Here is a 27,911-nt window from a genome sequence, read left to right on the forward strand (position 1 = left end):
CCCAAAGAAGAGAAAGGACTTGCCCAGGCTTTTTCACAGAGTTGGCAGCCCAATCAGTATCCACCTCCTTTTGCACCCTCTGGTTTAAAATGTTGCCTCAGCTCATTAGAGGGTCATTGTGTTTTATGAGATAGTAATAAAGTGAATATTTTTAGAAAGGATTTCAGGGTCAAAACCATTTGGGAGGGACTTCCCTGGTGGTCCAGTGGTAAAGAATCTGCCTTCCGATGCAGGGGATGCGGGGTTCAGATCCCTGGTCTTCGAACTAAGATCCAATGCAGGGGATGCGGGTTCAGATTCCTGGTCTTGGAACTAAGATCCTACATGCCGTGGGGCAACTAAGCCCACGTGCCACAACTACTGAGCCCGCGTGCCGCAAACTACAGAGCCCAGGCGCTCTGGAGCCTGCACACCTCAACTAGAGAGAAGCCCTTGCAGCATCAAAGGAGCTGCAAGCCACAACGAAAGATCCCGCGTGTCGCAACTAAGATCCGACACAGCCAAAAACAAATAAATAAATTTAAAAAAAAAACATTTGGGAAATGCTGGATATCTTATGTTTCTTTTGGAACTCCCTGGTGAAATAAGTCTGGTAACACCGAGTTAAAATAAAACAGGTTTATTAATTAAAGGACTTCCCAAGTCTTTAGTACTCCAAATGACATTTGTTTTTATTTTTTTTGTGGGTTTTGGGGGGTTGTTTTTTTTTTGAGCAAATATTTTTTTTACTAGATTTTATGTTTAATATTTGCTATATATTTTTTGACTCAGTAGTACATACGTATGGCTCAAGTTCAAAAGGCACAAAAGGAATCTGAGGAAGAGCCTCTTCCTACCTCTCTCCCTCAACCACTCGGGTCCCCTCCCAATCTGGTAATCAGTGTTCCCAGAATACTTCCAGAGGTAGTTCATAGGTGTACACTTAACAATATAACTTGGTGTCACATGCTGGTACATAAAGAGCTTTCCCATTGTTTGTTTCTGTACCATGGTGTTCTGATCAATATTTGAATCTCCAATTGGAATATAGTCTCCACCCTCAAGGAGCACAAAGATCCCTGGAAAAATGAGGTGTCTTTATTATGACCAGTAAAAAAGGTAGAAATTGCTCAGGGAGGAGCATACACAGTGTACACAGTGTGGTGGGTATGTGGAGGAAAGAAAGGATCGCACTCTCAGGTAGGTTTGGTTTTGGGCAGGAGATGGAACCTGGAAAGGTACCTGCAATAGATGAGTCTCAGCTGAGGGATAGCCCCAAGCTATTATTCATCACATTGACCTTTGTTTTAATACAAAGAAGGCCTGAATATGTGTATCTGGCCAATCCCAACATTTAGATGCTCAGCACAAAGGCTTGATATTTATTAGCTCTATTTGTTGCCCACATATTGGAACCAGTCTTAAAGTGGAATCAGACATGTATATCAGATATCATTTGGAGTAATGAGTGTATTTTCCTAATCTTTCCAACACCGACCTTACAATTCATCTCCAATAGCATGCATACTAATTAATTTGTTTTCCATATAGTAATAAGATTAACAACCTCACGTTTACATGGGGTACTGAGTCATGTTCAAATACAACAAGCTCTAATGAGAAAAATTGGATGCGGCAGCAAATCATGTCCCACTTGGCAATCCAGGTTTATGTGTGTTTGTCTGTCTTTGCTACACGTATTTCTATCAGGATCTCACTGTAAATAAGATGATTTCTTTCATGTTGGGTTAATCTGGGTAAATTTGTTTAATGAACAACAAAGTCATTGTAAACATTGCACAAATCTGAGTGCCTTGCAGTGTGGCTAGGAATCTTTTAAGCTGCTGCAAAAAATAAAAAGTGTTAACCATGAAAACAATAGCGGGGAAAAACACTATTAATGTATCAACACTCTTAGACATGCGGTCTGGACCAGTTGTCTCTGGCTAACTGAAGAGTTTGTGGTGAAATGGGATGTGACCTTGTACAGTTACTCTGCCTCCCCTAATATGAGCCTCAGTTTCTCCCTCTGTCAACTGGATGGAGTTTTCTAGGCATGTGAATGTCCCATCAGAATCAACTGGGGGGGTTCTTTAAAAAATACAGATGGCCAACCTGGCCTACTAAATCCCAGTCCTTCTAAACACCAATTTCTGGGGGTCACTGTCCCAGAATCTGTATTTTTCAAAATAAGTTCCTCAGGTGATTTGACGACTAGGCTGGTTTGGGCCCCACTGGATTAGACAGATGACCAAGATCTTTTCCAGCTCTTCTGTTCTTTCTTCCTGATTTCATGACCATAACACCCCACGACTCTAAAAACCCACCTTGAAAAATACTGTTGCTTTCATCTGGGCCAAGAACGAGAACTGTTTAGGGTGGTGGGAACCTGGATTCTATTGGATTGGCCAAAATGTTTGTTTGGGTTTTTCTGTAAGAATACGGAAAACAAGGGCATTGGACCAGGCAATGTTGGAAGGTCCTCTCTCTCTGACATTCCGGAGCCCAATTTCTGACCCCACTGGGATTCATCCATCTGCACATAAACTGCCATCTAGTTGACTTTTGAGACCAGAGGTTGGCATGAAGGCTGGTTGTGGTCATCTGCAGTAATCTACTCATTCTTTCTGAGGCCAGGGGAATCTCTTCTGGCCCCTCCCTCACGGTGGGTCCTGCTCCATCTGGCACTTTTCTGAAAAAGGGCCACGAGGGTGTGTCCTGGCTGATAGCCTGGCACTTCCAAGACCCTCATTGTTTCCCCTCACTTCAGACTCAACTCATTCCAGCTTTTCTTACTCCTCTGGGGCAGGATCTATACCTCCGTGCTAGACCTCCTTCCATTCCTAGCTCAGAGGCCCCTATGTAGTAAGACCCGCAAAGCATCTGAGGAATGAAGGAATAAATGAGTGGATGAAAGTCACCTGAGGTGGATTCCAGCCCTAACATTCAGGGCCTCTTGGTCCTCAGTGGGGTCCGTGCTCAGTGAGGTGGAGGGAGAAGGCTTTTGCCAGATCTACACACTGCATCGGAGTGAGCTAAGAGCGTGGTCACTTCATCCAAACATAGAGCTCTTTGTCAGTTTTCCAACTTTATATGAATGGGATCATACCGGATGTATTCTCTGAGTTTTGCCTCTTATATGCCAACGTTATACTCTGTTTCCTGACTGGAGCGGGGGTTACCAGTATTCACTTTTAATTATTCATTGAACTATACACATGTGCTTTATGTATTTTTCAGCATCTGTACTATATCTCACAATAAAAGGAAAACTGAGGGAGCCTAAGACAATTACTGTTCAATTCTGTCCTCAAGAGACAATCTAGAATGTCTTAGAAAAAGACTCTTTTAGTCTTAGGAAAATGTGACTTGGGACTCAGCAAGAATTTTGTTTGTTTGTTTTTTGGAGTGTTACCCTGACAGTGGAGTCTTGATTTTACCATATCATCAGCTCTTTGGCAGAGGGATGATTCTTTTTTTTTTCAAACATCTTTATTGGAGTATAATTGCTTTACAATGGTGTGTTAGTTTCTGCTTTTCAACAAAGTGAATCAGTTATACATGTACATATGTTCCCATATCTCTTCCCTCTTGTGTCTCCCTCCCACCCTCCCTATCCCACCCCTCTAGGTGGTCACAGAGCACTGAGCTGATCTCCCTGTGCTATGCGGCAGCTTCCCACTAGCTATCTATTTTACATTTGGTAGTGTTTATATGTCCATGCCACTCTCTCACTTTGTCCCAGCTTCCCCTTCCCCCTCCCCGTGTCCTCAAGTCCATTCTCTATGTCTGGGACTCAGCAAGAATTTTTACAAAATGTAAGTGAGCTTGGGGAAATCTTTCCACTTGGCGACATTGCCTCAGAGCTTCCCAGTTACCTTCTCTTTTCCTCCACCCCACAGCGAGCATTTGCTCAACAAACAGCAGCACTGCCCTCCCTTCCTACATCAGACACCAGCCCCTGTGCCTCCCCCAGCAAGTCCCCTAGCTTGTGAGCTTGGTTTCTTCACATGTAAAATGATGGTGTTGCCTGCAGCTGGTGGTGGTGGCGGTGGGTGGCATGTATGCATGTGTAAGAGTTTTCAGGACCCAACTTGCCATACTTCTGATTGGGTCTGAATCTACACGTGTGGCAAAGTAACAGTGTGGAAAATGGGGGTTATAGGCTCTGTGTTGATAAACCTGAGGAAGAGTGGGGGAAAATCATTTTCCATTAGGAGACCCAGTTCAGCAACACTTCGGTATTACCTGCCTGGGCTGCCTTGTGCATTGCTCTGTGGGGAGTCCGGGTTTAATGAAGTAGGATAAACCACACAGGCACATTAGTTAGCTTCAGCACAGGCAGGATTAACTTTACACTCCATTTGCAAGAGCAAAGCTCCTCTCCTAGAGTTTGTTATAAAGGGATTTAGAATCACAGAATGATAGAGCTGGAAGAGAGCCCCTAAGACATCATCATAATCCTCCCCCATCATTTTACAGAGGGTCAAACTGAAGCCCAGAGAGCGGAAGGGTGCCCAAGGTCACCTACTGAATTAGCTGTGGAGCTCAGGTTGGAACCTGCATCTCCTGATCCCCAGGCCTGTGTCCTCAACATTTTCTAATGGATTACTGCCCAGTTGTCTTCTAACAAGGGTGGGTAACGTAGTTTTCTTGATGGCTTTGCTCCACACCCCTTCACGGGTGTGTGAACAAGCCAGGTGATGCTGGGAAGAATCCGTGTTGCACGGGTTGCATTAGGAACATTGTGAGATCTTGGATCTTTCTAGGAACTGTACTCTAGGGGCTGAAGGCAGAGAGCCCTCATAATGCCACGAGCAGCAGCAGCTAACACTTAATATAACATTCACCATGTGCCAGGTTCTTTTCTATATTCTATATAAGAACCTCCTGTATTTACATCCCTTCAATCTTTACAACAATCCTGCAAGATATTTATTATGTACAGAGGAGTATAATTCTCATTTTACAGAGGAGGAAACTGAAGCAGACGTTAAGTAACACACTCAGGGTCACAGATTGTGAATTGCTGAGCTGGGATTCGAAGCAAGCAATCTGGCTCCAGAGTTGGGGCTCTCCTAATCTAGCCCCATCTACCTTTCTTCCTAGTCCATCTATCTTCTGGATGCCACCCTCCAGTACACATATACTCCTCTTCTCTTGTGTATTGTCCTCTGCTCTGGCCACACTGCACTTAAGAGATTATGGTTCCTGAGCTTTTGCTCACATTCCTGCTTTTTTCTGGAAGGCCCTTTTCCTATCTGCACCTGTCAGGGATCTTCAAGGCCCAGTTCAAGTGCTCTAGATAGAACTTCATATCTAGAATCTCTCTCTTTTCTATGTTTGTGATTCTTAACCTTTTTCAAAGTATGCTGAATGTTTTCAAGAGAAATAGATGCTCTTCCAGATCCACTCTCTATCCTTCTTTCCTCTGTTTGGTGCCCTCACAGGCCGACCTCTATAGACTCCATCAACCAGAACTTCTTGCCTTTTTACTTTCTTTTTGGTTCAGCCAATGGGAGGCATCAGATAGAAAGGAGAGGATGGGAGAAGAGAGAATTCAGAATATTTATTCCTCTGATGCTGTAAAAAGGACATAGCTAGGGATGTGGGCTTAAAATGATGAAAAGTAAGATGCTGTTTAAAACTTTTCTATGGTTCTCTGGTCCATCAGAGTAAGGTGCAAATTCCTTAGCATGACATTCAGGGCTCTTTGTGGCCTGGTCCCTTCTCAGCTGTCAGTTCCATCTCTCCACATGGACCTCTCTGTGACATATCATAACAAAGGGGTCTGAGGTCCTGAGAGGAGGAAGGGGAGGGGAACACAAAGGCTGCCTTCAGTACCTGAAGGGCCACTAAGAGTCATCAAATGCCCCTCTTTGACAGGGAGGGTCAGAAAGCTTCCAACTGGTTCCTGTGGCCAGAGGCTTTTGCCAACAGCACACCTTGGAGAGGAGAGACAAGGATGAGTCAGCAACATGTCTGAAGCTTGCCTGTGAGAAGTGTAGTGGAAGCCAGTAGAGACATCCGACACTGGGAGGGAGAAGGAGTTGTAGCAGGGCCTTGGTGGGGAGGGTGGGGGAATGGGGTGGCCTGGATCCATGCTGGAGGTCAGAAGAGCTGCGTAGATGGGAAGAGGCCAAGAATGTTGTGCTCCCCAGAGTTGAGAACCAGGCTAATGATGGAGAGGTTATGGAGAAGCAGAGTTGGGCTTCCTGAAGGGAATATTTTTCTACCAACTAAGTCTGTCTCTGTCAGGCTTATTTTGGGGCTATGAGCCCCAAATCAAGGAAAACAAGGGACAGAAGCCCAAATCAAGGAAACTTAAGGGAAAAAGAGACTATTTTGATTCATGTAAATGGGTAGTAGTTCAGGACAGAGCTTCAGGGACTTTAGGAACTTGAAGGATGACATTGGATGTCTCCCCATTCCTTGCTGGTTCTTTCTTTGTGCTAGCTTCATTCTCTCACTCTGCAGATGGGTGTTGTAGACATAGCTGCAGACTCCAATCCTACCCTACCCAAGCTCAGTGACCCTCATTGAAAAGCGTATATACAGCCTTAGAGTAGGACTTCGATAGGTCCAGCTTGCATCACATGCCCAGAACAGAGCCAATCACTTGGCTGGAAGTAGGCACTATGATTGTCAGGTCTGGTAACAAGTGGAATCATATCAGATGGGATCCAAAAGGAAATATAAACCACTTTGAACAGAGGGAGTTTACTGGTTATACACAAGTGATGGAAGGGCTTCAGGAGCCTTCCTGAGAACAGTGAAGTAACTGTTCTCAGATATTACCAGGCCACTGCTAATCCTAAATTGAAGGGATAAAGGGAGGTAGTGGTGCTGCGGGGATCACCCAGTGGAAGTTGGAATCATGGTGGATCTGTGCAGTGGGCGCTGACTCTAAGACATGGAGGAAACGCAGCTGCAGTATAGGAATCTGACACCATTACCCTCTCTATAAAGGGGGACAGATACCTTGACTTCTCCCCCTCCAATCTCCTGCCAATGCCTCCCATTGGTTGGACCTGCCAAAACCCAGCTGACATGGGAGTCTGGGACTGAGGGCCTATGGGGTCAGCCCCCTCCCCTGTGCAATACAGAGAGGGGCAGGGGAAAGGCAAGGTGGGATGTGAGGGCAAACAGGCCATGGAGCAGCACACCACCCCTGTGTCCTGTCAGAACCACACAGTATGAAGAAGTAGCAGTTCATCTAAGGAAGCTGGTGCTGTTACCGGAAGGGGGAAAGTATGTTAGACAGCATTTGCCAGCTGTCCAAGTATGAAGTGGGTTGCTTTGTGAGGTAGTGAGATGTCCATCAGTGAAGGTGTTAACAGAGACTGGATGCCCATTGTCAGGGATCCTATAGGGGCATTGCTGAATATAAGGGAAGATGGTCAGGACTGTCTCTAAATACCTTCCATTCTTACTTTGTGTATTTCCTATTTTTAGACATGTTGTTTCTTCCACAAGCCTAGACCATTCATTTCTGTGATTAACACAGACTAACAAACTTGTAAACTGCAACACACTGAGGAATCTGGCACCATCAGGTGGGGGCACTGATTGTACTTCCCCTTTCCATCTATCTGGTCCTTCTTGTTACATCTCTGCTCCTGTGCCAGAAGTATCGTTGCCAAAAATGAGACTTAAACGTTTACTTTTACCTTTTGGCAGAATCAATAAGCTGGATTATTAAAGTTTTGTCTTCCCTCTTTGAAACTCCCAAAAGAAAAGAAATCACAAGAACAGATCTTGGCATAGAAAGAAAATGAGACAAAGAATGTAATCATAATACTAGTGAATGGTTTTCAGACTGACATCTGTACATTAAGAATATGTAAAAATACCAATTTCATGCTCTGACAACTTATTCTGCATCAGGGGTGGGGTAATGCCTTGGGAATGCCAAATGTCAAAGCATTACATAATGTCAGCTATTCATGTGCTCCTTTGATGAGCTATCACTGGGAATGGGAATTCCTTAAGGGAGAGATGTCTTAAAAAGAGGGAGGGGAGAGGGGAAGCATAAGGAAAGGAAAGGAAAGAAAAGAAAGGAAGGAAAGAAGAGACAAAAGAAGAAAGAAGCTTTCAAGTCAGAATAAAAGAATGACTGCACCAAGAAAAATTAATATATACATATATATTTAAAACATACATACAAACCCAATCTAAGCTATCATGTGTAGGAGTTACTCATCTCTGTTTTGATTTGCTACAGTTAGAATATCCATGTTTGATTTCTCTTCTTTCATATATGTAACAGTGTTACTTTTCACCTGAATTTTTATAACATTGACAAATATCTAAATTTAAAAATTCAAGTATGATCCTATTGCTCCAACATATCAAATTTGCTTTTTCTATTCCATTCTGGTTCTTGCCCAAATGCATAATTTCATACAGTGGCTATCATATAAGTAAAAATTCACATGCTTTCTAAGTTTTTATCATAGGAATTTCCCCATATTATCATATGGACTTCAAAAGACCAATTAAATTACTTAAGAATATTCCAAAGTATACTTGTGCTAAAATTTACTTATCCAGTCTTGTGTCATTGGACTTTTAGGGTTCCTCCTCATTTTTCCATAGTTATAGACAATGGCAAATGCACATCTTCATATAGTCAATGCTTTCAACAAACTTTTATATGACAGGTACTGTGTTAGGCAATAGGGTTTATCTGGAAGGATTCTGCTTCAGGGTCTGGAGGAAAACAGGCAAATGAACACACAATTCACAATTCTACCCCTCTGCTACCCGAAGTGTAGTTCACTGACCAGCAGCATCAGGTTCACCTGAGAGCTTGTGAGAAATGGAAAATCTCAGGCCCCACCCCAGGCCTACTGAGTCAGAATCTGAATTTTAATAAGATCCCCAGGTGATTCATGGGCACATTAGAGTTTCAGAAACTGCCAATCCCAATCCCCTCCTGTCTACCTTGGTAGGTCACTTGATTGATCATTCTCAAGTCTTTCCTGCCTTTTCAACCTCTTCTCTACTTTCCCACAGCCAAACATGCTCACGTCTCTCTTAAAAACACACTAAAACCCGTGAAACCACGATGTTGCTCCCTTCCTGGTAGAGCCCTCCAAAGACTTGTCACGTGTTTCTCTGTAACCTCACAGTATTGATGACATGCTCTGAGATTTTTTTGTATGGAATCTAATGATTCTTAAATAAATTAGAATCTCAAAAGTCTTGCTACTCAATGTTTGTTATATAGTCACTTAGACCTAAGCCTTGAGGAACACAATTCCAACTAGGAATAATAACGAATGAGAATACAGTCCTTGAAATACTAGCTCCTTAACCCTAGGATTCTATTAGAATGAGAATATTATCATTTATATAGTTTAATTTATGGTGTATATTTTTAAAATTTCATGATTTTATAAGGAAAAGACATCTCTAAGAAAAATTAAAAGCCGTCTATATGAATGTCTAAATTTTCAAGAATGATTTCATGGATGAAAATTGTGTGCTCTCTCCATCACCTTGCAATGTGAAGAACTGCAAAATCATGAATAATAAAAAAGGATGTTAAACTTTTCAACAAATCCAGATGGGTACCAATGTCATTGAGAACTCCCGAGAATCACCTTGATTGCTGCCTCCGACTAGGAGATTGAATTGAATATCGCTTACCAGCTGCAACATATGGGCTTTAAGTGAACAAGTTTCTATAATTACATTTTAAAACTGTACTGACATTAAGTCTGTATTTGTGGCAAATGAAAAACATCCAAACTTTAAAGGGTAACATTCACTTCACTTGCCAGTCTCTATTTCTGCCTCAACCTTTCAGAATTTTGCACAACAGAAAGAATAAGGGACTGTGAACTGGAAGCCAGTGTTAACACTTGCTGGGAACTTGCAAATCCTGCCTTCATTGTGGGTCTTCATTTTCCCTTCTGCAAAATGATGGAGCTGTCCTAGACGTCCCTTTCAGCCACGGTCCTAGAGTTTCTTATTCTATAGTCACTGGACGAAGAGAAATGACACGGCAGCCATAAGAACTCAAGTTATTTTTTGCAGGGCTTGAGGCTAGGCATAAAGAAGGCTTAATCTTCATTTCTGATATTAGGTAGCAGGGAACTGGGTCCATTTGTGGGTTGTGTTGCTCATGATTCCTACTCTCTCCCCTCCTGCTCTCCCCACACCATGCCATGTTCTGAACACTCAGAGCCACTGATTGTTTCTCAGTGCAAGACTCATGCTTGTCAGTTTCCTTTGCTTATCTTGTTCCTTTGCCAGAAGATTCCCTCTGACTTCTCTACCTGGCAAACTCTTATTCTTTTTAGTTTTCCTTTTAATTTTATATTTTGGCATAATTTCAGAGTTAGATATAAATTGCAAAATTAGTACCAAGAACTCTTGAATACCTTTTACCCAGATTCCCAAAATGTTAACTTTTTACTACTTTTGTGTTATCCTTCTCCTTTCTCTCTCCCTTTCCCTTGCCCCCAAAACAATTTTTTTCTGAACCACTTGAGAATCACTTTCAGACATGATGTCCTTTTACTGCAAGTACTTCAGATTATACAGCTTAAAAGAGACAAGGACATTCTCTTACATAACCGTAATACAAATATAAAAATCAGGAGAAAAACAGCTATACAGCACTGTCATTAAATCTAGATTTGGATTTTGCTAATTGTCCCAATAATATCCTTTCTGGCAAAAGAAAATCCCAGATCATGAATTGAATTTATTATGTATCATGTTTCTTTTACTGTCCTTGAGCATGGAACAATTCCTCAGTCATTGTTTTTTATGACTCTGACATTTTTGATGTGTTTTAAGAGTCAGGTATATTGTAGAATGTCCCCTAATTTGTTTTTGTCTCGTAGTTTCCTCATGATTATATTCAGGTTATGTGCTTTGGTAGGAGTACCCCAGAAGTGATGTGTGTTCTTCCCACTGAATTATGTCTCTCTTTTTTTTAAAAGTGAAAGTCTCTATTCCCTTCCACTCCCACTTCCTTCCTCAGAAGTCAGTAACCACTGTTATTGACATCCATCCAGTATTTTCTCTATGCATTATATACACACATACCTATATACAGCCACACAGACTCTTTAAACTATAACAAAAATGAGTACATAATACACCTATTGCTCTGCAATTTGCCTGTTTTTTTCACTTAACTGTATGTCTTGGAGATCTATGTCAATACATACAGATTTATCTCATTCTTTTAAAAGCAGCATACTTTAAAAAAAATAGTATAGCTGTATCCTTGTTTATTTCATTCCCTACTGATGAATATTTGTTGTTTCCTTTTTTTTTCTATCACAATCTTTCTACATACATTTAAGTACATAGCTCACTTACAACTTTGATGGATACTGTCAACTAACTACCCTAAAAGGCTTTTCCAATTTGTATTTCCATCCACAGTGTATGAGGTCATTCATATTTTTCTGATTATTAGTGATGCTGAACACTTCTTATCATAGTTCATGGCCTTTCGGATTTCTTCTGTGAATTGCCTGTTTGTGCTCTTTATGATTAGAATGCTGGACTGTTGTTGTTGTTTTACTAACCACTTACTTGGCCTCCTCCTCTGCACGAGCCTTCTCCACTGCTCCTAAGCAGCCAGCAGCTCCCTCCTTTGCTGTTCCACAACACTGTTCATACAGCACCCGGGCTTTCATTTGGCAAACATTCCATGCTGAATCCACTCATTCCACCAGTGACCTCTGGGAGCCTGAAACATACTGTGCCTTGGGTTAAGTACTAGAGAGACAGAAGCAGGTCATCATAGTCTCCACCCTCAAGGAGTTTAGTTTTGAAAGGAAGTCTGGACATAGAAAAGAGCACAGGTTTTGGATTCAAACAAGACTTGAGTTTGAATACCAGCTCTGTCATTTAGAGCAAGTTACATGACCTCTCCAAGTCACAATTTCCACACTAGTGAAATGGGCTAACACTCCCTTACAATATATCTGGCAGACAATATACCTGAAGTGGCTCACAAGGCGTTATGACATAGTAGGCTGCCAGTGGATGGATAGTAATGGAAAGGCAACTGATAAAAGGTTAAAATGATTAGTTTTTCAGAGGTTCTAGGTACCACTAAACCAGAATAAAATAAGGGAGGTAGCTCCTCCCTCTGCAATGGAAGGGTAAGGGTAAGTCACTTGCCCAGATCCTGCTACACTATATCCCCCACCTGGCCTGCCCTCTGCAGCAGGTTTCTGCTTTCTCCTGGCCCCTCACCCCAGTTCAGCTGCTCACTGTTGATGTTGCACTGCCACTGCCCTGGTGAAAGCAGGTGCTTCCTTTCTCAAATAAATGGACTCCTTAGGACATTCTAAGAGAGGCTCCAGGATATTGGTGCATGCTACCACTTGTGATCTCAAGAGGTATGGGCCAGAGACAGTGTGAGGTGGTTTGGGGAGAGACTCAGAGACCTGGATTACACATACAGTTCTGCCTCTGTCAGGTAACTCTTGGCAAAACTTCAGTTTCCCCATCACAAGAGGAGACTGAATCTCGTGATTTCTAAAAACTGCCTAAATGAGAACTTATCATGTAAAGGCAGGGTGCGTGTATATATACCCTGCTCTTCTTGGTCAGAAGAAGGGGTCCCTGCAGCTCTTTATACCATGTTAGTATCATGGAACACTACACTGCATTCCAGTTATTTAGAGTCATGACATGTTTCCCACTGAACTGATAGCTGGTGGATCCATATCTGGTTCTTAGTTTCCAGAACCTCAGGTAGTTAGAGGTCCTTCATTCCTTTAACACCATAACTGAGTGCTTGCTGTCTGTCAAGCACTGTATTAGCTGGCGAAGATACAAAGATAAAATGTCAAAGCTTCCGCCTTCTGGGAGCCCACAATCCATTTAGGAGACAATTTTAACACAATATAACTGTCTTGATGGAGGTTTGTCCAAAGTGTAGTGGAGCCAGGGAAGGAATGCCTGTTCTGTCTGGTTGAGTTGGAAAATTTCCCTGAAGACCCAGTCTTGAGCACAGTAGGGTGAATGACAGGGAGGACTTTACAGGCAGTAGGAATGTTCTCTGTAAAGGCACAGAGGTGATAGAGCATAGTGTGTTCTGGCAACGGCCCAGTATTCAGCATGGTGGTAAAGAGGTAGGCAGATGTCAGCTCATGAAGTGTTCTTTATGACATCCAAAGAATTCTAGGCTTTATGACATAACCTGTTAGGGGTGCCTAAGCATTTTGAGCATGGGAACATAGCAAATCTTTGTTGAATGCAGGGGTAATAGTGAGAGCACTGGGCATAGTAATTGGGAGCATTTCCTGGCCTTGTGGCCTTGGGTAAGTTACTTAACCTCTGAATCTATTTCCTTTTTTAAAAACTCTCAACCTCAAAGGATTGTTAAAATTTAAGTTTATACATAGTAAATTTATAGGAGTAAGCCTGGAACTTGATAAAAGCTCAGTATATTATTATTATTTTTAAGATAACATTTGTTCTACACAATACACATTACCTAATAAACAATCTAGTAATTTCTATGGCCCATTTCTTAGCCTGTTTCCTCCTCTGCAAAATGGGTCCTCCAATTTTACCTTTTCATTGTATCCTGTCCTCCTTTCTAGCACTTACCATAATGTTAACTAAAATTTCTAATTATTTTTCCTGGCAAACTCTTAGACTATAAACAAACTATCTGTATTCTGCTTTCTCAGGTAGGCTCTAGCTCTATGAGACCAGAGACTTTAAAACATTTACCACTATATTCGCAATTGCTAGCACTGCCTGGCTCTTAAATAGATGTTCGATAAATGTTGGCAAAAATAATCAATGTCACACTTATCTTTCAAGACTGTTGCCAAGGGCCGACGAATTGATAAAGATGTACAGTTGGGTTTAGTATTACTGTTAAAATAAGGTGTGAGACGAGGAACCGAAGCCAGGGGCTCCCAACACAACCTGTAGCCTCCGGAGGCTTCCAAATGACCAGTACTGACTTCAATCTTTCGCAAGAGTTCAGCTCTTCAAGGTTCACAAAGAGTTAAATCTGTTGTCTCGTATTCTAGTGGAAAAAAGGAGACGGAACCGCCCCAGTGTAAACTAAGTTTACCTTCAACTTAGAGATGGGAGGGACCTGCCTAAGGTCACCTAGCTCGAGAGTAGGATCTAGACCAGGCGCTCTCAAAGAGGCTTCTCCCTCGCTGGGATTCCCCGAGTCCACCAGCCAAGCCGCCTGCCGCACCGGTCCTCGTCCGCTTGCTGGGTCTCCACTCCGCTCCCGCGCCACGTGGCACATGGAGGGTGTCCTCCGAGGTCGGGGGAAAGGAGGCGGAGCCTGGGCTAAACCTCGCCCCGTAGCATCATGGCAGATGTAGTTTTTCTCGCCAGCACAGTAAGGCGCTGTCCCCGGTTTTGCTCAGTAAGTAGCATATCTTCTGTGCAAGTCATTCAAACATGGTGTCCCCTGTCACAGATGCAGCTTAAGTATCTCTGAAAGAAGCCGTTGGGTGGAAGGACCAGGGCAAGACAGGCACATCAAGGGGAAGGGAAAGGGTTAATAGTTGTTACGCATGCGTACAGAAGGCCTGGTGGGTGGGTGGGACGGAAGACGACTCCCGGGAGCTGTGTTTTCCCCGGAAGTGCCTTTCCTTTTCCCGGGTCCGCGCGGACGCGGATTTCTTACCTCATTTGTCCTCGCCCCTCCCCGTCCCTCTACGCGTTTTGGTTCCTGGTTGGTGCTTCCTGGTCGCAGCCGCGGCAGTGAGTATGTGTGTGACGGACCCCGAGCCGTCTGCGGCCGGGGGACCCCTGCCCGCCCTCCGCCTCGCGCGCTGGGCTGTGGAACTAGCGCGTGTCCCCTCGTCGGCCTCCGCGTCCCCCCTGTGTCCCTTACTCGTGGCGGGGCTCGGCTCGTGGCCTCTCAGTCGAGCTCTGCTCCACGCGACTCCGCGGACCGGCTGGGCTTCTCCCTGCCCCTCCAAGGCCTGAGGCCGTGGTTCAAAAATGGCTGGGCACCCACGGCCTCGGTGAGGAGTGGCGTTTCTGCCTATTTTACCTCCAACATCCCCCCCACCCAAGGTTCCCCTGTCTTTTAGGAAAGCCGGTCAGTCAGTTAAACGCGAAGAGGGCTCGGCCTTTGAGGACCGAACAGTCCTGGGCCATATCCAGCGTCAGCAGTCAGAAGCAGCAGCTGCAGCTGTGGGGACAGAAAAATTTCGGGAGATGGGCCCCTTCCCCTACGTAAACCAAGGAGACTTGGACTGTGTTCGCTGATTCCCTTTATCCTTCACATCGTAGCCGGCAGTTAACTTCAACTTTAAGAGTTGCAGGTGTAGTGGGAAAACTGGCTGAGTGGAGAGTCAGCAGGCCTGCGTTCTAGCCGGGGCTCCACCACCAATTCGCGCTGGTGACTCCAGAAATCTTCTCTTTAGGCTGTATTTACCTTGATTTCAGATTACGGGGTTGAATTAGGAGATCTTTTATGCGCAATGAATAAATAAGCTTCTCAGAGCCCATTTCTCAATGTATAAAATGAGTGTTCAATTTAATGACTTTCAGGTCCCTTCCAAAGCTCTGTTGTTTTTTGACTTTTTAGGCTGCGTGTATATTTCAGACGGTGTTTTGCTTTGCGGATGATTCACTATCGCTGTTTTCAAGAGAGTCTGAGGGTGGGGAATAAACTGAGGAAGAAGTGGAAGTGAGGATTGTACAATAGCTCCAAGGATAAGATACTGTGTAATAACAGGAAAAAGGGCTGAGGGAAAGGTGAACGAAGTGTTTTGAGATAGGATTAGTTATTTTATAAAGACTTTATGTCAGGAACAGCTGGACTTGTCTGAATAAATTTAGCATTATTTTCTCCCACCAGCATCTTGTATTCTCTCTGAATTTTTTTGTGACCATTGTTTCCCACATTTGAATTCTCTGTCCCAGTTTGATTTACTTCAAATTTAAAGCCCCATTTGAAAAGTGGGCAGAAATTTTAACACTAGAGTCAGTAGTGTTTCAAATCTGTCACTATCAGGACAGCTCACTAAGTCAGAAATTTTAGTTTGAAATTAAACTGTTAATCACGTTCTAAAGAAAACTAGGGTTGATATCAAGCTGTGAATTTGATTTAAATTTCCTGAGATGGATAACTCTCATCAAAAAGAAACATCTAGGCTAAAAGTTCTTTGAAGAGAAATAAGAGCACAAGGACTGAAATGACCAGTTGGTAGACTGTTGGAGTAGAAATGTTGTCTTTTAAGATAGTATAATAAAATCTGAAAGCTTAAATAAGCCTTAAGTTGTCTTAAAAAAAAATCAGTGAATGAATACTGCTCTCACTTTTGAACAGCGAGAGCCTTTGCAATTATTCTCTATAGCTGTTTTATATTTGTTAAGCCATTTAAATTCTTCAGAGAAGTTTTATTCCCAAACTGATATTTTAAGTTCTTATATAAGAGCCATCTTTTTTGGTCATGGCATTGCTGTAGCCTTTGTGTACCAACTTGGGAAGCTCTTGGATGGTAAGCTGACAAATTCAAATGTGTGCTTTTCTTTCCAATTAAAATGCCTCTTTTATAGTTTTTAAACTCCACGGAAATAAAATGGATATTTGTTAGGTAAAATTAGGTGTTAGAACCACTGCAAATTTAGCTTTGAAGGAAGGTGTTTTTTTTCTTTTTATTCGAAATGATGATGATGATTATTATTTATTATTACTATTATTTTTTAATCAGGGAAATGTGAATCAGTTTTAGCTGTGTTCTTAACCAGCTAAATAACTTTGGATAGGCCTCCTTATCTCTTTGGACCTCAGTTTCCTTATATGTAAATTGAGGAGGTTGTTGAGATAATCTGAAAGGTCTCTTCCATATTTAAAATTTTGTGACTCTCATAGGGAATTTATGTTACCTAGTTAAGTATGCTTGAGAATTGTGTACAATGACCAAAAAGCTGAGAAGTCCTTCTGAATCAAGACAGTTATATACATATATATTGTTTTCCATATTCATCCTTGGAGTATGAATTTAAAAATTTAACTAAATGCGTTTGAATGTAATTAAAGTAGTAACATAAACCAAAACAGCCTCAGGCGAACCTTAACTCTGGCATACATAAGCTACATAAATAGAAGAGCCGGTTATGCTGAGCACAATTTTCAGTACAGAAGGGACAAAATCCTCTTAAAGGACATAGGGGCTAAATTGTTAAATTCATTTTTCTACATTTCAGGGAAAGAGATAAACCCTTAGACCCAAGGAAGTCTGTTTTTATTTTACTTCTGTAGTTTATTTTTGGCATACATTCACAGGTGTGCCTATGGCTCTATTCTTAATCCCTTTCCTTTGGGATGGCTCCAAGAGTAGTACAAATTTGTAACTCTGTAATTTAGCTCTTTAATTTTTTTCTGTGCTGCACTGGAATTATGTTTTATCTTAAGTCCACACTGGATCCTCAAGATGGATCCAGTGACGATTTTGAAGGAAGCATAATTCCTTTGACTTCTTTTAGAATTAATTTACCTATTAAATAAAAAGGAAAGGATTCATCTTTTATTTGTATTCCTCTGAGTCTAACATTTCAATATAAACTGATAAATGCTATGAGCATTACTTTTCAGACAGCTACATTCAACTTGTATGACAGTATAGCGACTTGAAGGACAGTGCAAGAAGGGAACAGGTATATTGTACCTTTTAGAAGGAAAAAAAGGCATTAAAAGTTGGATCTCCCCCGCAGTTAATTATTGAGATATAATTGGCAAATAACATTGTTTAATTTTAAGGTGTACAACGTGATGATTTGATATATGTATATATTGTGAAATGATTACCACATTAAGGTTAGTTAACACATCCATCACCTCACATCTTAACCTTTTTTGTGTGTGGTTAGAACATTTAAGTCTCTTAGCAGATTTCAAATATACAATATTGTTAACTCAGAACTTTTAATCATCTTTTTCCCACCAGCTTTATTGAGATATAATTGACATATAACATTGTGTAAGTTTAAGGTGTACAACAAAAGTTGCTTTCTTTATTTCTGTAAAACAAGAAACTCTAGCATGAGTGTAGTACATTTTGGCTCTTGTTCATTTGATTTTTGGAGTCAGCAGGTTGTATCATCAAAAGTACCCTGACATTTTGGGCAGAGAATTGATTAACTAAGAAAACAACTAGTCTTTCTAAATTGTATCTGTATAGCTAAAAGTAGAGTAGAAAGAATAAATTGTCATTTTTAATTGTTCTGTATACTGTTCCTGATTTTTTTTTTTTTAACAAAAATGAGGATTTTTTTCCAGCACTTTCATTTTGATCAGTGTTCCATTAGTACCTAATTGAAACATCTGTGTAGATTTTTGGTTGATGATATGAGAATCTTTGAAATAGTTGGAGACAACTACGAAATTCATCTCATCATTTTCATATTTTAGACACATAATTAGATTTATTAGGGCTTTAGAACAAATACCTGATGATATTATTCATTTATTCATTTGTTAATTCAGCAGACCTTTATAGAGGTCTTGCTAAATGCCAGTTACTCTGCTTGGTTTTGGGGATCCATTGTTTAACAAAGCGCATATAGTTCCTGCCCTCCTGGGGTATGTGCTTTGTGCTTGTGGGAGATTTACATTGCACTAGTATTTAGAAATGTGAATGTTTTGAAATGTAAAGTGCTATGGAAGCCTATAAAGGGTCGACAGTTTAGTCTGGTGGGTCAAGGAAAGCTTCCCGAGGAAGTGATATTTAAACAGAGTTGAAGGATGAGTAGGATTTACTATGCTCACAGTAGGAGAGTAAAGTGCTCCTAAAGCTGAGTTTTACCTCTGTTTTAGGTCTTCAGTTAGTTTGTATTTCATACATATCTTTATAGGTAGCGCAGAAATAAACTAGCTTTATCAGCTATTTTAATGTATTCTTTTGGTCAAAGATCAGAAGGCCTGGAGATTAATTTTTTAATTGAGAAGACAAATACACACCAAAACAGTAAATATGATAATTATGTCCTTTTGTGGATTTTAGTCATAATTGAAGTAATATTCCTGTGTGAGAATGTATACCAGAAAAGATGAGATAAAGAACCAGAACCAGGGAAAAGATGAAGAATGGATGGAATAGTAGTGGGAATGACCTAAAATATTTTTGTGATTTTTAACATTGTGGAGAAAAAGTGATTGGTGTCTGAAACAGTGGACCTCAACCTGTTTTTCCTTTCTAACATAGTTGTGAAATACAACATTTCCATTAATAACTATAACTCAGTTTGTTGGCAGTAATTTTCATTTGGGAGGGGCTGGGCATTATTAGAGTGTGTCATAACAGAATTTAGAAAATCTTGAAAAATGGTACTACTCTAAGAGAAAAAGGTATTTTAATATGTCATTGAGAAAAATGATGGCCTTCACTTAAGTTAGCTCTAAGAGGTGATATCATTATGCACTAAACAGGCATGATCTGAGCTGTTAAAATATTTTCTTTCTATGACTTTCTCTTTTACAGCATCAAGGTTACTGACTTTCCATGATGTTTGGTGGTTATGAGACCATAGAAGCATATGAGGATGACCTTTATCGTGAAGAGTCATCTAGTGAACTGAGTGTTGATAGTGAGGTGGAATTTCAGCTCTACAGCCAAGTTCATTATGCCCAAGATCTTGATAATGTCATCAAAGAGGAAGAACATGAAGAGAAGAACTCTGGGAATTCTCAATCATTCAGTAGTAAACCAAATGAGAAGAACTTAATTATCCTTTCAGATAGTGAGGTCATCCAGCTATCAGATGGGTCAGAGGTCATCACACTGTCTGATGAAGATAGTATTTATAAATGTAAAAGAAAGAATTTTAGAGTCCATGCAGAAGAAAAGACCCAAGGTCCTCCTGCTTTTCTTCATTCTAGTGAGTTGGCAGATAAGAAATGCAAGAGGGATATTGAGAAGACTAAACCTGGAGAGAGATCAGGTACAATCCAAGAGGTCATGATTATAGAGGTCAGTTCAAGTGAAGAGGAAGAGAGCACCATTTCAGAAAGCGATAACGTGGAAAGCTGGATGCTGCTGGGATGTGAAGTTGATGATAAAGATGATGATATCCTTCTCAATCTTGTGGGGTGTGAAAAGTCTGTTAATGAAGGTTAGTATCATATTGGCCATTATGAAAAGTAGTATCATCTTTAATAAGGAAGACTGCTTTTCCTAAACAAAAGACCATTAGGGTCTGCGCCATTTAATTCCTCACCTTTTGGTCTTGTTTTTTGGCTTGTTTTTCATGAGACTCTTTTACCAATGGCCACTTTAATGGTGGTCTGTCTGAACATCAGAAAAGTATGTCAGGATATCAAAGACACTCTGCTTCTGCTATAAGCAAATTCATAACTGCTTCTTCCTGTTTGGCTAGAGCCAGTTCTGGACCTGAAATCTTAGTTCCCCTCTCTCTCTGCTTGGTACCACAGGTGAGTACTCCATCCAACTCTGACATTGGCCCTATGCTCTTATTTGGCCAACTCGTTGGTTCTGCCTCTTCCTAAGTGATTTTCTTACCCAGGAGGTAGCCATATAGCAAGCATGGGGAATGCCTGGTATACAGAAGATATGGAATTAGTATTAAGATTTTTAGGAACTCCATAATTAGTAATGTAGGAAACTATGAAGAGCTGTTAAGTCTGCAGTAGACTGTAGGAGAGAATGCAAATTCTTGAGAGCCACATAATCGAGAATTGAAATTTTGGTGTTAGTTTTGTCTCTGTCACATGTAGTCATCTAGTATTGATGCTTATCCTTTTAAAAAGTCCCTTTCATTTTTCTCCCTTTATGCTTAATGTGTAGTCTCTTGCAGTATTTTCCTAAATGATCTTTTATATCTTCCCTGTATGCTGTTGTTAAATTGGTAGTCTTGAAATGCCCTTTACTCAGTACTTTACTGCTGTTCCAAAACCTTTAATGGCACCCACATGTCCTCAGAAGAAAATGATGATATTGAATATAGATCATGCTTTGGAGCCCCAGAGATTGACAGACTTTTTTTTTTAAAGAGCCAGGTAGGAAATACTTTAGGTTTCCAAGCCATAGGATCGCCCAACTACTTAACTTTGCCCTTGTTGTAGGAAAGCAGCCATGATATCTGAAAAAATGAGATGGCTATTTCAACAGAATCTTATTTACAAAACAGGTGTCTGGCTCAGGCTGTAGTAGACCAGCTCTGAGAATTTGACAGCAAAAGGAAGAAAAGAAGTAGAATAGTAGCTAGAACATAGAGCAGAATCAAGTAAAGTTTTGTCAGAATAAGAGAGAGTTGATAATGTTTTTAGGTGGAAGGGGAAAATCTCTTGAAGGAGAGATTAAACCTGTTTGGTGGATTGGGGTAAGGGAGGAAAATAAGAGATGGGCTCAGGTATATTGTCTGAATTAGCCTTAAAAGGGAAGAGACATTTAATTGCTAAATTACCAAATATTTATAGAGGTGGAGAAGAAAGAATAAGTTCAGATGGATTGAGGTAGATGAGGGAATATATGAGGATGTGTTTGATTTTCTTGGGAAAATGAAAGTGGAAGTGGGTCTGGAATTGGGCAGGGGATACTTAGAGGTTTAGAGTGTGGGAAGGATATTTAGGTGCTATGGGGAATTCTGTTAGGCAGTGGATCCCAGTATGTTGAAGATGACAACTTCTTTAACTTTAAAAAAATTTGTGGACCCCACGTCCTACATAACTATAGTTACATTTTTAGTATTTGTTAATTGAGAAAATGCATATTAGCAAAAAGCTATTCAGTACACTCATACATGACTTTGTATTTTATTAACCACAACATTTTCTACACATTTGAAAAATATTGTATAAGTCCTGTCTGCAACATATATGGCCTTATATAAAGCATGCCTCTGGCTACCCATTGTGATAACTAATTCTCCAGCTCCCAGGACTCTGAAGCTCATAGGCTGGAAATCATTGTGCTAACAAATCAATAATAAGAGAATAAAAGTCTTGCTTAAAAGTAGGATTCAATCAAAATTGAAACAATGTGAACTTGTAATGAACTCACTCTGAAGGATTTCATAACTTTTTCCAGTAATAGCTGGGACAGGGTGACAGAAACTGAAAGATCCAGGGTTAGGCAAAACATTACAGAACGTCAAAACAATCATTTAGCCTATTCCTTCTCTAAATTGCCTTCCTGTAACATGACACCTAGTTTCATCAAATACTAATGTGTTCATGATGATCAGCCACTTTTTTTTGAATTCAAGTTCTCTATGTCCACCATGCCAAATATTTCTATTTGGGTATCTTATTGTTATTTCACATTTACATATTAAAAAAAGCTTGATAAATTGAAAAGAAAGCTTATCTTTCCACAGAAAGAGGAGCAGGTTAACTGGATGGTGGCTCATAATGTGACTAGTGTTTCTCAGGGCAAAATGAAAGGGATTGATGAGCGGTGGTGAGGACGGGGTTAAGGGTAGCTGAGCCATATGGAGATGAGGATTCTAGAGGAAAGGGAATGATGGACTTAGGTATGGCTTTTAGGAATGAAGAAAAGGTTGGTCATCAGGTATATAGAGAAATCTCTGGAAAACAGTTTTAGTATTTTATGTTATAGACAATAAGAAGCATGGCTGTTCTTGAACTGTATTTTAGGGGAATTATTTGTGTTTATGGTATTTGTTTATTTTTTATTGAGGTGAAATTAACACAAAATTAACCACTTTAAAGGTTCAATTTGGACGCATTTAGTACATTCACAATGTTGTAGAACCATTACCTATATCTAGTTTCAAAACATTTTCATCACATCCAAGGGAAACGCCAAAATGTTTTCACCACATGCAAAAGAAACCCTGCACCGATTGAACAGTCACTCCTCATAACCTTCTGCCCCAGTCTCTGACAAGCACAAGTCTGCTTTCTGTCTCTGGATTTACCTATTCTGGATATTTTGTGCAAATAGAATCATCCAGTATGTGACCTTTTGTGTCTGGCTTCTTTCACTTCACATAATGTTTTGGGGGCTTAGGCATATTGTAGCATGTATCAGTACTTCATTCCTCTTTTAAGGCTGAATAATATGAATAGTAGGTAGAACATAGAGCAGAATCAAGTAACGTTTTGTCAGAATAAGAGAGAGTGCTTTTAGGTGGAAGGGGAAAAATCTCTTGAAGGACAGATTAAACCTGTTTGGTGGATTGGGGTAAGGGAGGAAAATAAGAGATGGGCTCAGGTATTGTATACCTGCATTTTGTTTATCCATTTATCTGTTGATGGATCTGTTTCTACCTTTTGGCTGTTGTGAATTGTGCTACTCTGGGCATTCATGTACAAGTATTTACTTGAATACTTGTTTTGGGTATTCTTTTGGGTATAAACTAGGAATAAGATTACTGGCATTTCTCTGTTTCACTTTTTGAGGAACTGCCAAACTTTTCCACAGTGGCTGCACCATTATACATCCCCGTCAGTAATGTATGAGGGTTCCAATTAACTGCAGTGGTTTTTATGATTACTTGTCATGTTGCACATTTCTATTTGATTTACTGGTAGACTCTGTTATTTCTTAGCAACATTGGTAAAAATATTTATTTAAGACTTAAGTAATTCCAAGTAATTCTTGATTCCAAACAGTCAGTGTATGTTCCTACTATCCATATTGAAATTTATCCTTACTCTGTGCTCCTTGATCTACTAATGCCATAATCCTATTTTTTTCCAGTTAATAGGCAATATATTTGAGTGTGTTGTTACTTTCTAATCATTATTATCCCATTCATAAATAGATCTGGGGGTAGATCTGATTCAGTTTGTATAATAGTCTTTAGAGAAAAGATTTTTTCATGTCAGTAAAAGTTTGTGGAAATCCTGGCATATTTTTGAAATGATGATGATTGTTAAACAGCAACAATAATGATTTTGTGTACTGCTCCCCCTCCTCCTCAAACTCCCCAACTGTGGCATATTTGAAATATCAATATAATAGAAGAGATTAGCAACTCCTTGAGGACAGGTCTTTTCCTCAGAAGCCTTCTTAATACTATTTAGAGTAATTCTTTGCCATATATATTACTTTGTTTTTCATTAATTGCTAAATGATCAAATACTTATTGAGCATCTACTCTATGTAGAATACATAGAGGGGATTTAAAGTGGTAAAAGACATAATTTTAGCCTTAAGTGGCTTGGTGTTTCATTGAAGAGAAAAAATATAATAAGCTTAAGTAATCTATGGAAGTCTCTTCTTAACCATTGGAGTTAAGTGTCTCAAAATCCTGGGGATACATGTGGTTGAAAACTTAAAACTTTTAAAAAAATAGGATCAGTGAATTTGAGGTAGTACATGAAGTTCTGAAGGACTATGTAAGTACATCCATATTTTCCATAGTTAAATTTGTAGTAATGAGTGCAGCACCACTCTTGCTCTGTGGAAATGTGAGGCTCTTTCGCACTACTTCAGTTTCAGTGAGATACGTAAACGTTTGTTTTGCTTTAATACACAATTAGAATACACAATCAGGCAGATAATATACAACCAGGAGACATTTTTTTCCTCTTTTTCTTCCTCTAAATGTTTAATACTTTCCTGATTTTATGATCTGAAGCTGTTGATTAGCTTCTCTGGGTTCCATGGAGGCCTTGGTGATGTAGCACTTAGGTAGTGTGCTCAGCCTAACTTTCCTCAGTATATACAGCTTTATGATGAGGGCTCTGCTTATAATAAATCCATGCCAAAACACAGGCCTTCAGTACCTGTTACATATGACTCTCAGCCCTCGCTACTAATGGGTGTAGGAGTTTATTTCTAAAGTCTAGAAACACACTTCATTTGCTTCACTTTCTTTACTCTTTCCTGACGCTTCTTTATGTGAATGATACCTGCTCTGTCATTTGTCTTTCTTTTAAAATTCTCACCCTTTACTTTCTTTAGTTTATTATCCCCAGTAGGAGTGGCTTGCAATTCTCATTTATTACAAAGACAGATTTCTTGGTTGAAGAAAAGATGCACCAAAGGAAATCAGCATGTTTTTTAATTTGTGAGGGGGATCTCTAGTTTGGGAAGGATTATTGATATGACAGCCAAATGATGGGAATAAGTGCTATAGGAGTTATACATGAATAATCACCAACTTATTTTCCTGCAGAGGGAAGGGATATTATTAGCTCTAGGAGTAATTGTTAAATCTTTGTTAATTTTTAACTATGGAAATTTTAAAGTATACAAAACTGGAATGTCGTAATGGTCTCATTGTTCCATAAACCAGCTTCAACAATTATCAACTTATGACCAATCTTTTCTCATATGTAACCCCATGCCCCTGTATTATTTTGAAGCAAATCACAGTCATCATATCATTTCATTCATTTATTTATATACATATACATACATATATACATTTCAATATGTATTTCTAAAAGATAAGTTTTCTTTTTAAGAAACAATCATATTATTATCACACCTAAACAAATTACCAATAATTCTTCTATCATTAAATAACCAGCCTTCAGATTTTAGCCTTCAGATTTCCCTGATGGGCTCTTAATTTTTTTTCCTACAGTTTATTTGAATCAGATCTATTTATTGTAGTTGGGTGGTAACTTATGTCGTTTAATCTTAGGTTCCTCCTTTATCTCTTCTATGTGTTTTTTTTCCTCCTTATAATTTAATTGTTATACTAACTGGATTGTTTATCCTCTAGAATTCCCTGAGTTTGAATTTTGTGGTATTGTTTAACATACTCCACTGTCTCCTGTATCTCCTATGAATTGGTAGTTAGATCTAGAAGCTTAATTAAATTCAGGTTTCTCTCCCTGTGATTGTGCTATGAACTAGACACATAGATAGGTTCATTTGTTTCATTTTGCTTTTCATATGTTAATATTTAGTATTACCTTTTAAAGATTCAGTTTGTTTCATAATTATGTAAAATATTTAGAACGTTCCAAATTCAAATTAATAAGACAAGGTAAAAAATATTCAGAGACGTCTACTTTCTGTCCAGTCTTGATCCTGTTCCCACCCTTCCTCTTAGGGGTAACTATTAAGAGAAAATTGATAGTTTGTCCTTAAATTAAAAAAAATACAAGCAAATATGTATGTGTCTTCATATCCTTCCTCCCCCTTCTTGAAGTAAACAGTAGCATATGATCTACACTTTTCTCTACTTTGTTTTTTTTCTCTTAACAGTATATCCTGGAGATCAGTCCATAGTAGTATCTAAAGATATTTCTCATTTCTACGACTATGGACTATTTTTGTGTCTTCTACACTAATCTGAGCTGGACACATTAGACATGTAACAAATACTTTTTGGAAGTGAATGAATAGTAATTTTAAATAGTTGATGAATAATAAAATTATTACAGTTTTAAAATGTATTTTATTTATTTATTTTAACATCTTTATTGGAGTATAACTGTTTTACAATGGTGTGTTAGTTTCTGCTTTACAACAAAGTGAATCAGTTATACATATGTTACCATATCTCCTCCCTCTTGCGTCACCCTCCCTATAAAATGTATTTTAAATAAATGTATTATAGTCTAAGTCCACTTTCAGAAGCATGCTTTATACCTATACTTATACTCCTGGTCTTACTGTTTCTTTCTCATTTAGTAATTTTGAAACATTTAGATTTAGCAAAAAATTAAATAGGTTCAGATTTTAAAAGGAAAATACCTTTTAAAGAATGAAGAGTTCAGCATTTTTAAAAGTGGAATAAACCTGTTAGTTCCTAGTGTGTGTGACTGTTATGGTGTAGAACTTTACATTAATGTGAAACTCCTTCAGTATGTACAGTTGGGTACATCGTTCTTTTATAATAGTTTGTCAGCATTTGGCACATAGTGGGCACCTAGCAAATCTTGCGTGAATTTAATTGAAGTTCTATCTTTCCGTATAGAATAGTGCTCTTTACATAGTATTACATGACGTTGAAGTGAAATTATGGCTTTAGTAAAGTAAAATCATGAAGTAATTGATTGAAATTGAAGTATAATTATGGCTTTTTTTTTTTTTCTTGTGGTACGAGGGCCTCTCACTGTTGTGGCCTCTCCCATTGTGGAGCACAGGCTCCGGATGCGCAGGCTCCGGATGCGCAGACACAGTGGCCATGGCTCACGGGCCCAGCCGCTCCGCAGCACATGGGATCCTCCTGGACCGTGGCACGAACCCGTGTCCCCTGCATCGGCAGGCGGACTCTCAACCACTGCGCCACCAGGGAAGCCCTAATTATGGCTTTTAACGACTTAGTGCAGTAAGTCTTTTAACTGTTTTTATGTCAAGTCCCTTGTGTCAAGTCCCTTTCACCCCTAAAAAATATGCACATAAAAGTTTTGGATACATTTTCAGAAGTTGAACTCATCTAGAGGCAATTGCTGAATCCCTGGTATTTATAAGGCACTCAACCAAGACTTGATAACTAATTAAAATTTGAGTAGAGTGGGTTACCTATTTGAATTTCAGTTTTTCAAATATGTCATATTTTATTTGATCTGGGTCTTTATATATGCCTGGATCAGTTTCTACCTTGCCTGGCTGATACCTACTCATCCCTCAAGTCTTAGTTTAAAGTTTACTTCTGAAATGAGATAATGGCCATAAGTTCTCAGTGGTGGCTACTAGGTCTTTTACAGCTCCATAGTTGACTACCTGTGACTTTGGGTAACTTAATTCCTTTATTGGGAAAATAATAAATTTTATTTCATTAAGGTTATAAGCTCAAATGAAACAATGGATGGACCAAATTAATAGGAAAATATTTTGACAAAACTCCTAACTATAGAATAAGTTCACTATCACTGTGGCAAGCATGGGCATATAGCTTCCACTTGTTTTTTTTTAAATTAGAAGTTCTCAGATTTTTTGGTGAACCCAAGTTGCTTTTGAACAACATCTCTAGTATGGCACTTTATTTGAATAAATTTTATTTGATTTAGTGACATTTTATGATCTACTAGTTAAAACCTAAATCTGAAGTCTTAAAATCAATCC

General features: G+C 39.6%; 1 protein-coding gene across 3 annotated transcripts in view; it reads left to right on the top strand.

Annotated features, from left to right (window-relative positions):
* The first annotated feature begins 14,570 nt into the window (after positions 1-14,570).
* The window catches only part of ZCCHC7 (zinc finger CCHC-type containing 7), a 249,895-nt gene continuing 236,554 nt past the window's right edge, over positions 14,571-27,911 (top strand). The window contains exons 1-2 of one of the 3 annotated variants that reach the window (XM_059073251.2): positions 14,571-14,703; positions 19,437-20,067. In XM_059073251.2, coding sequence (XP_058929234.1) covers positions 19,458-20,067 — 610 coding nt within the window. In that variant the 5' untranslated portion in view covers positions 14,571-14,703; positions 19,437-19,457. Of the gene's footprint in view, positions 14,970-19,436; positions 20,068-27,911 lie in introns of all 3 variants that reach the window. The other 2 variants (XM_059073252.2, XM_059073254.2) reach the window with 2 other exon arrangements.

Source organism: Kogia breviceps, chromosome 8, assembly GCF_026419965.1.
Source record: "Kogia breviceps isolate mKogBre1 chromosome 8, mKogBre1 haplotype 1, whole genome shotgun sequence".
Taxonomy (NCBI): Eukaryota; Metazoa; Chordata; class Mammalia; order Artiodactyla; family Physeteridae; genus Kogia; species Kogia breviceps.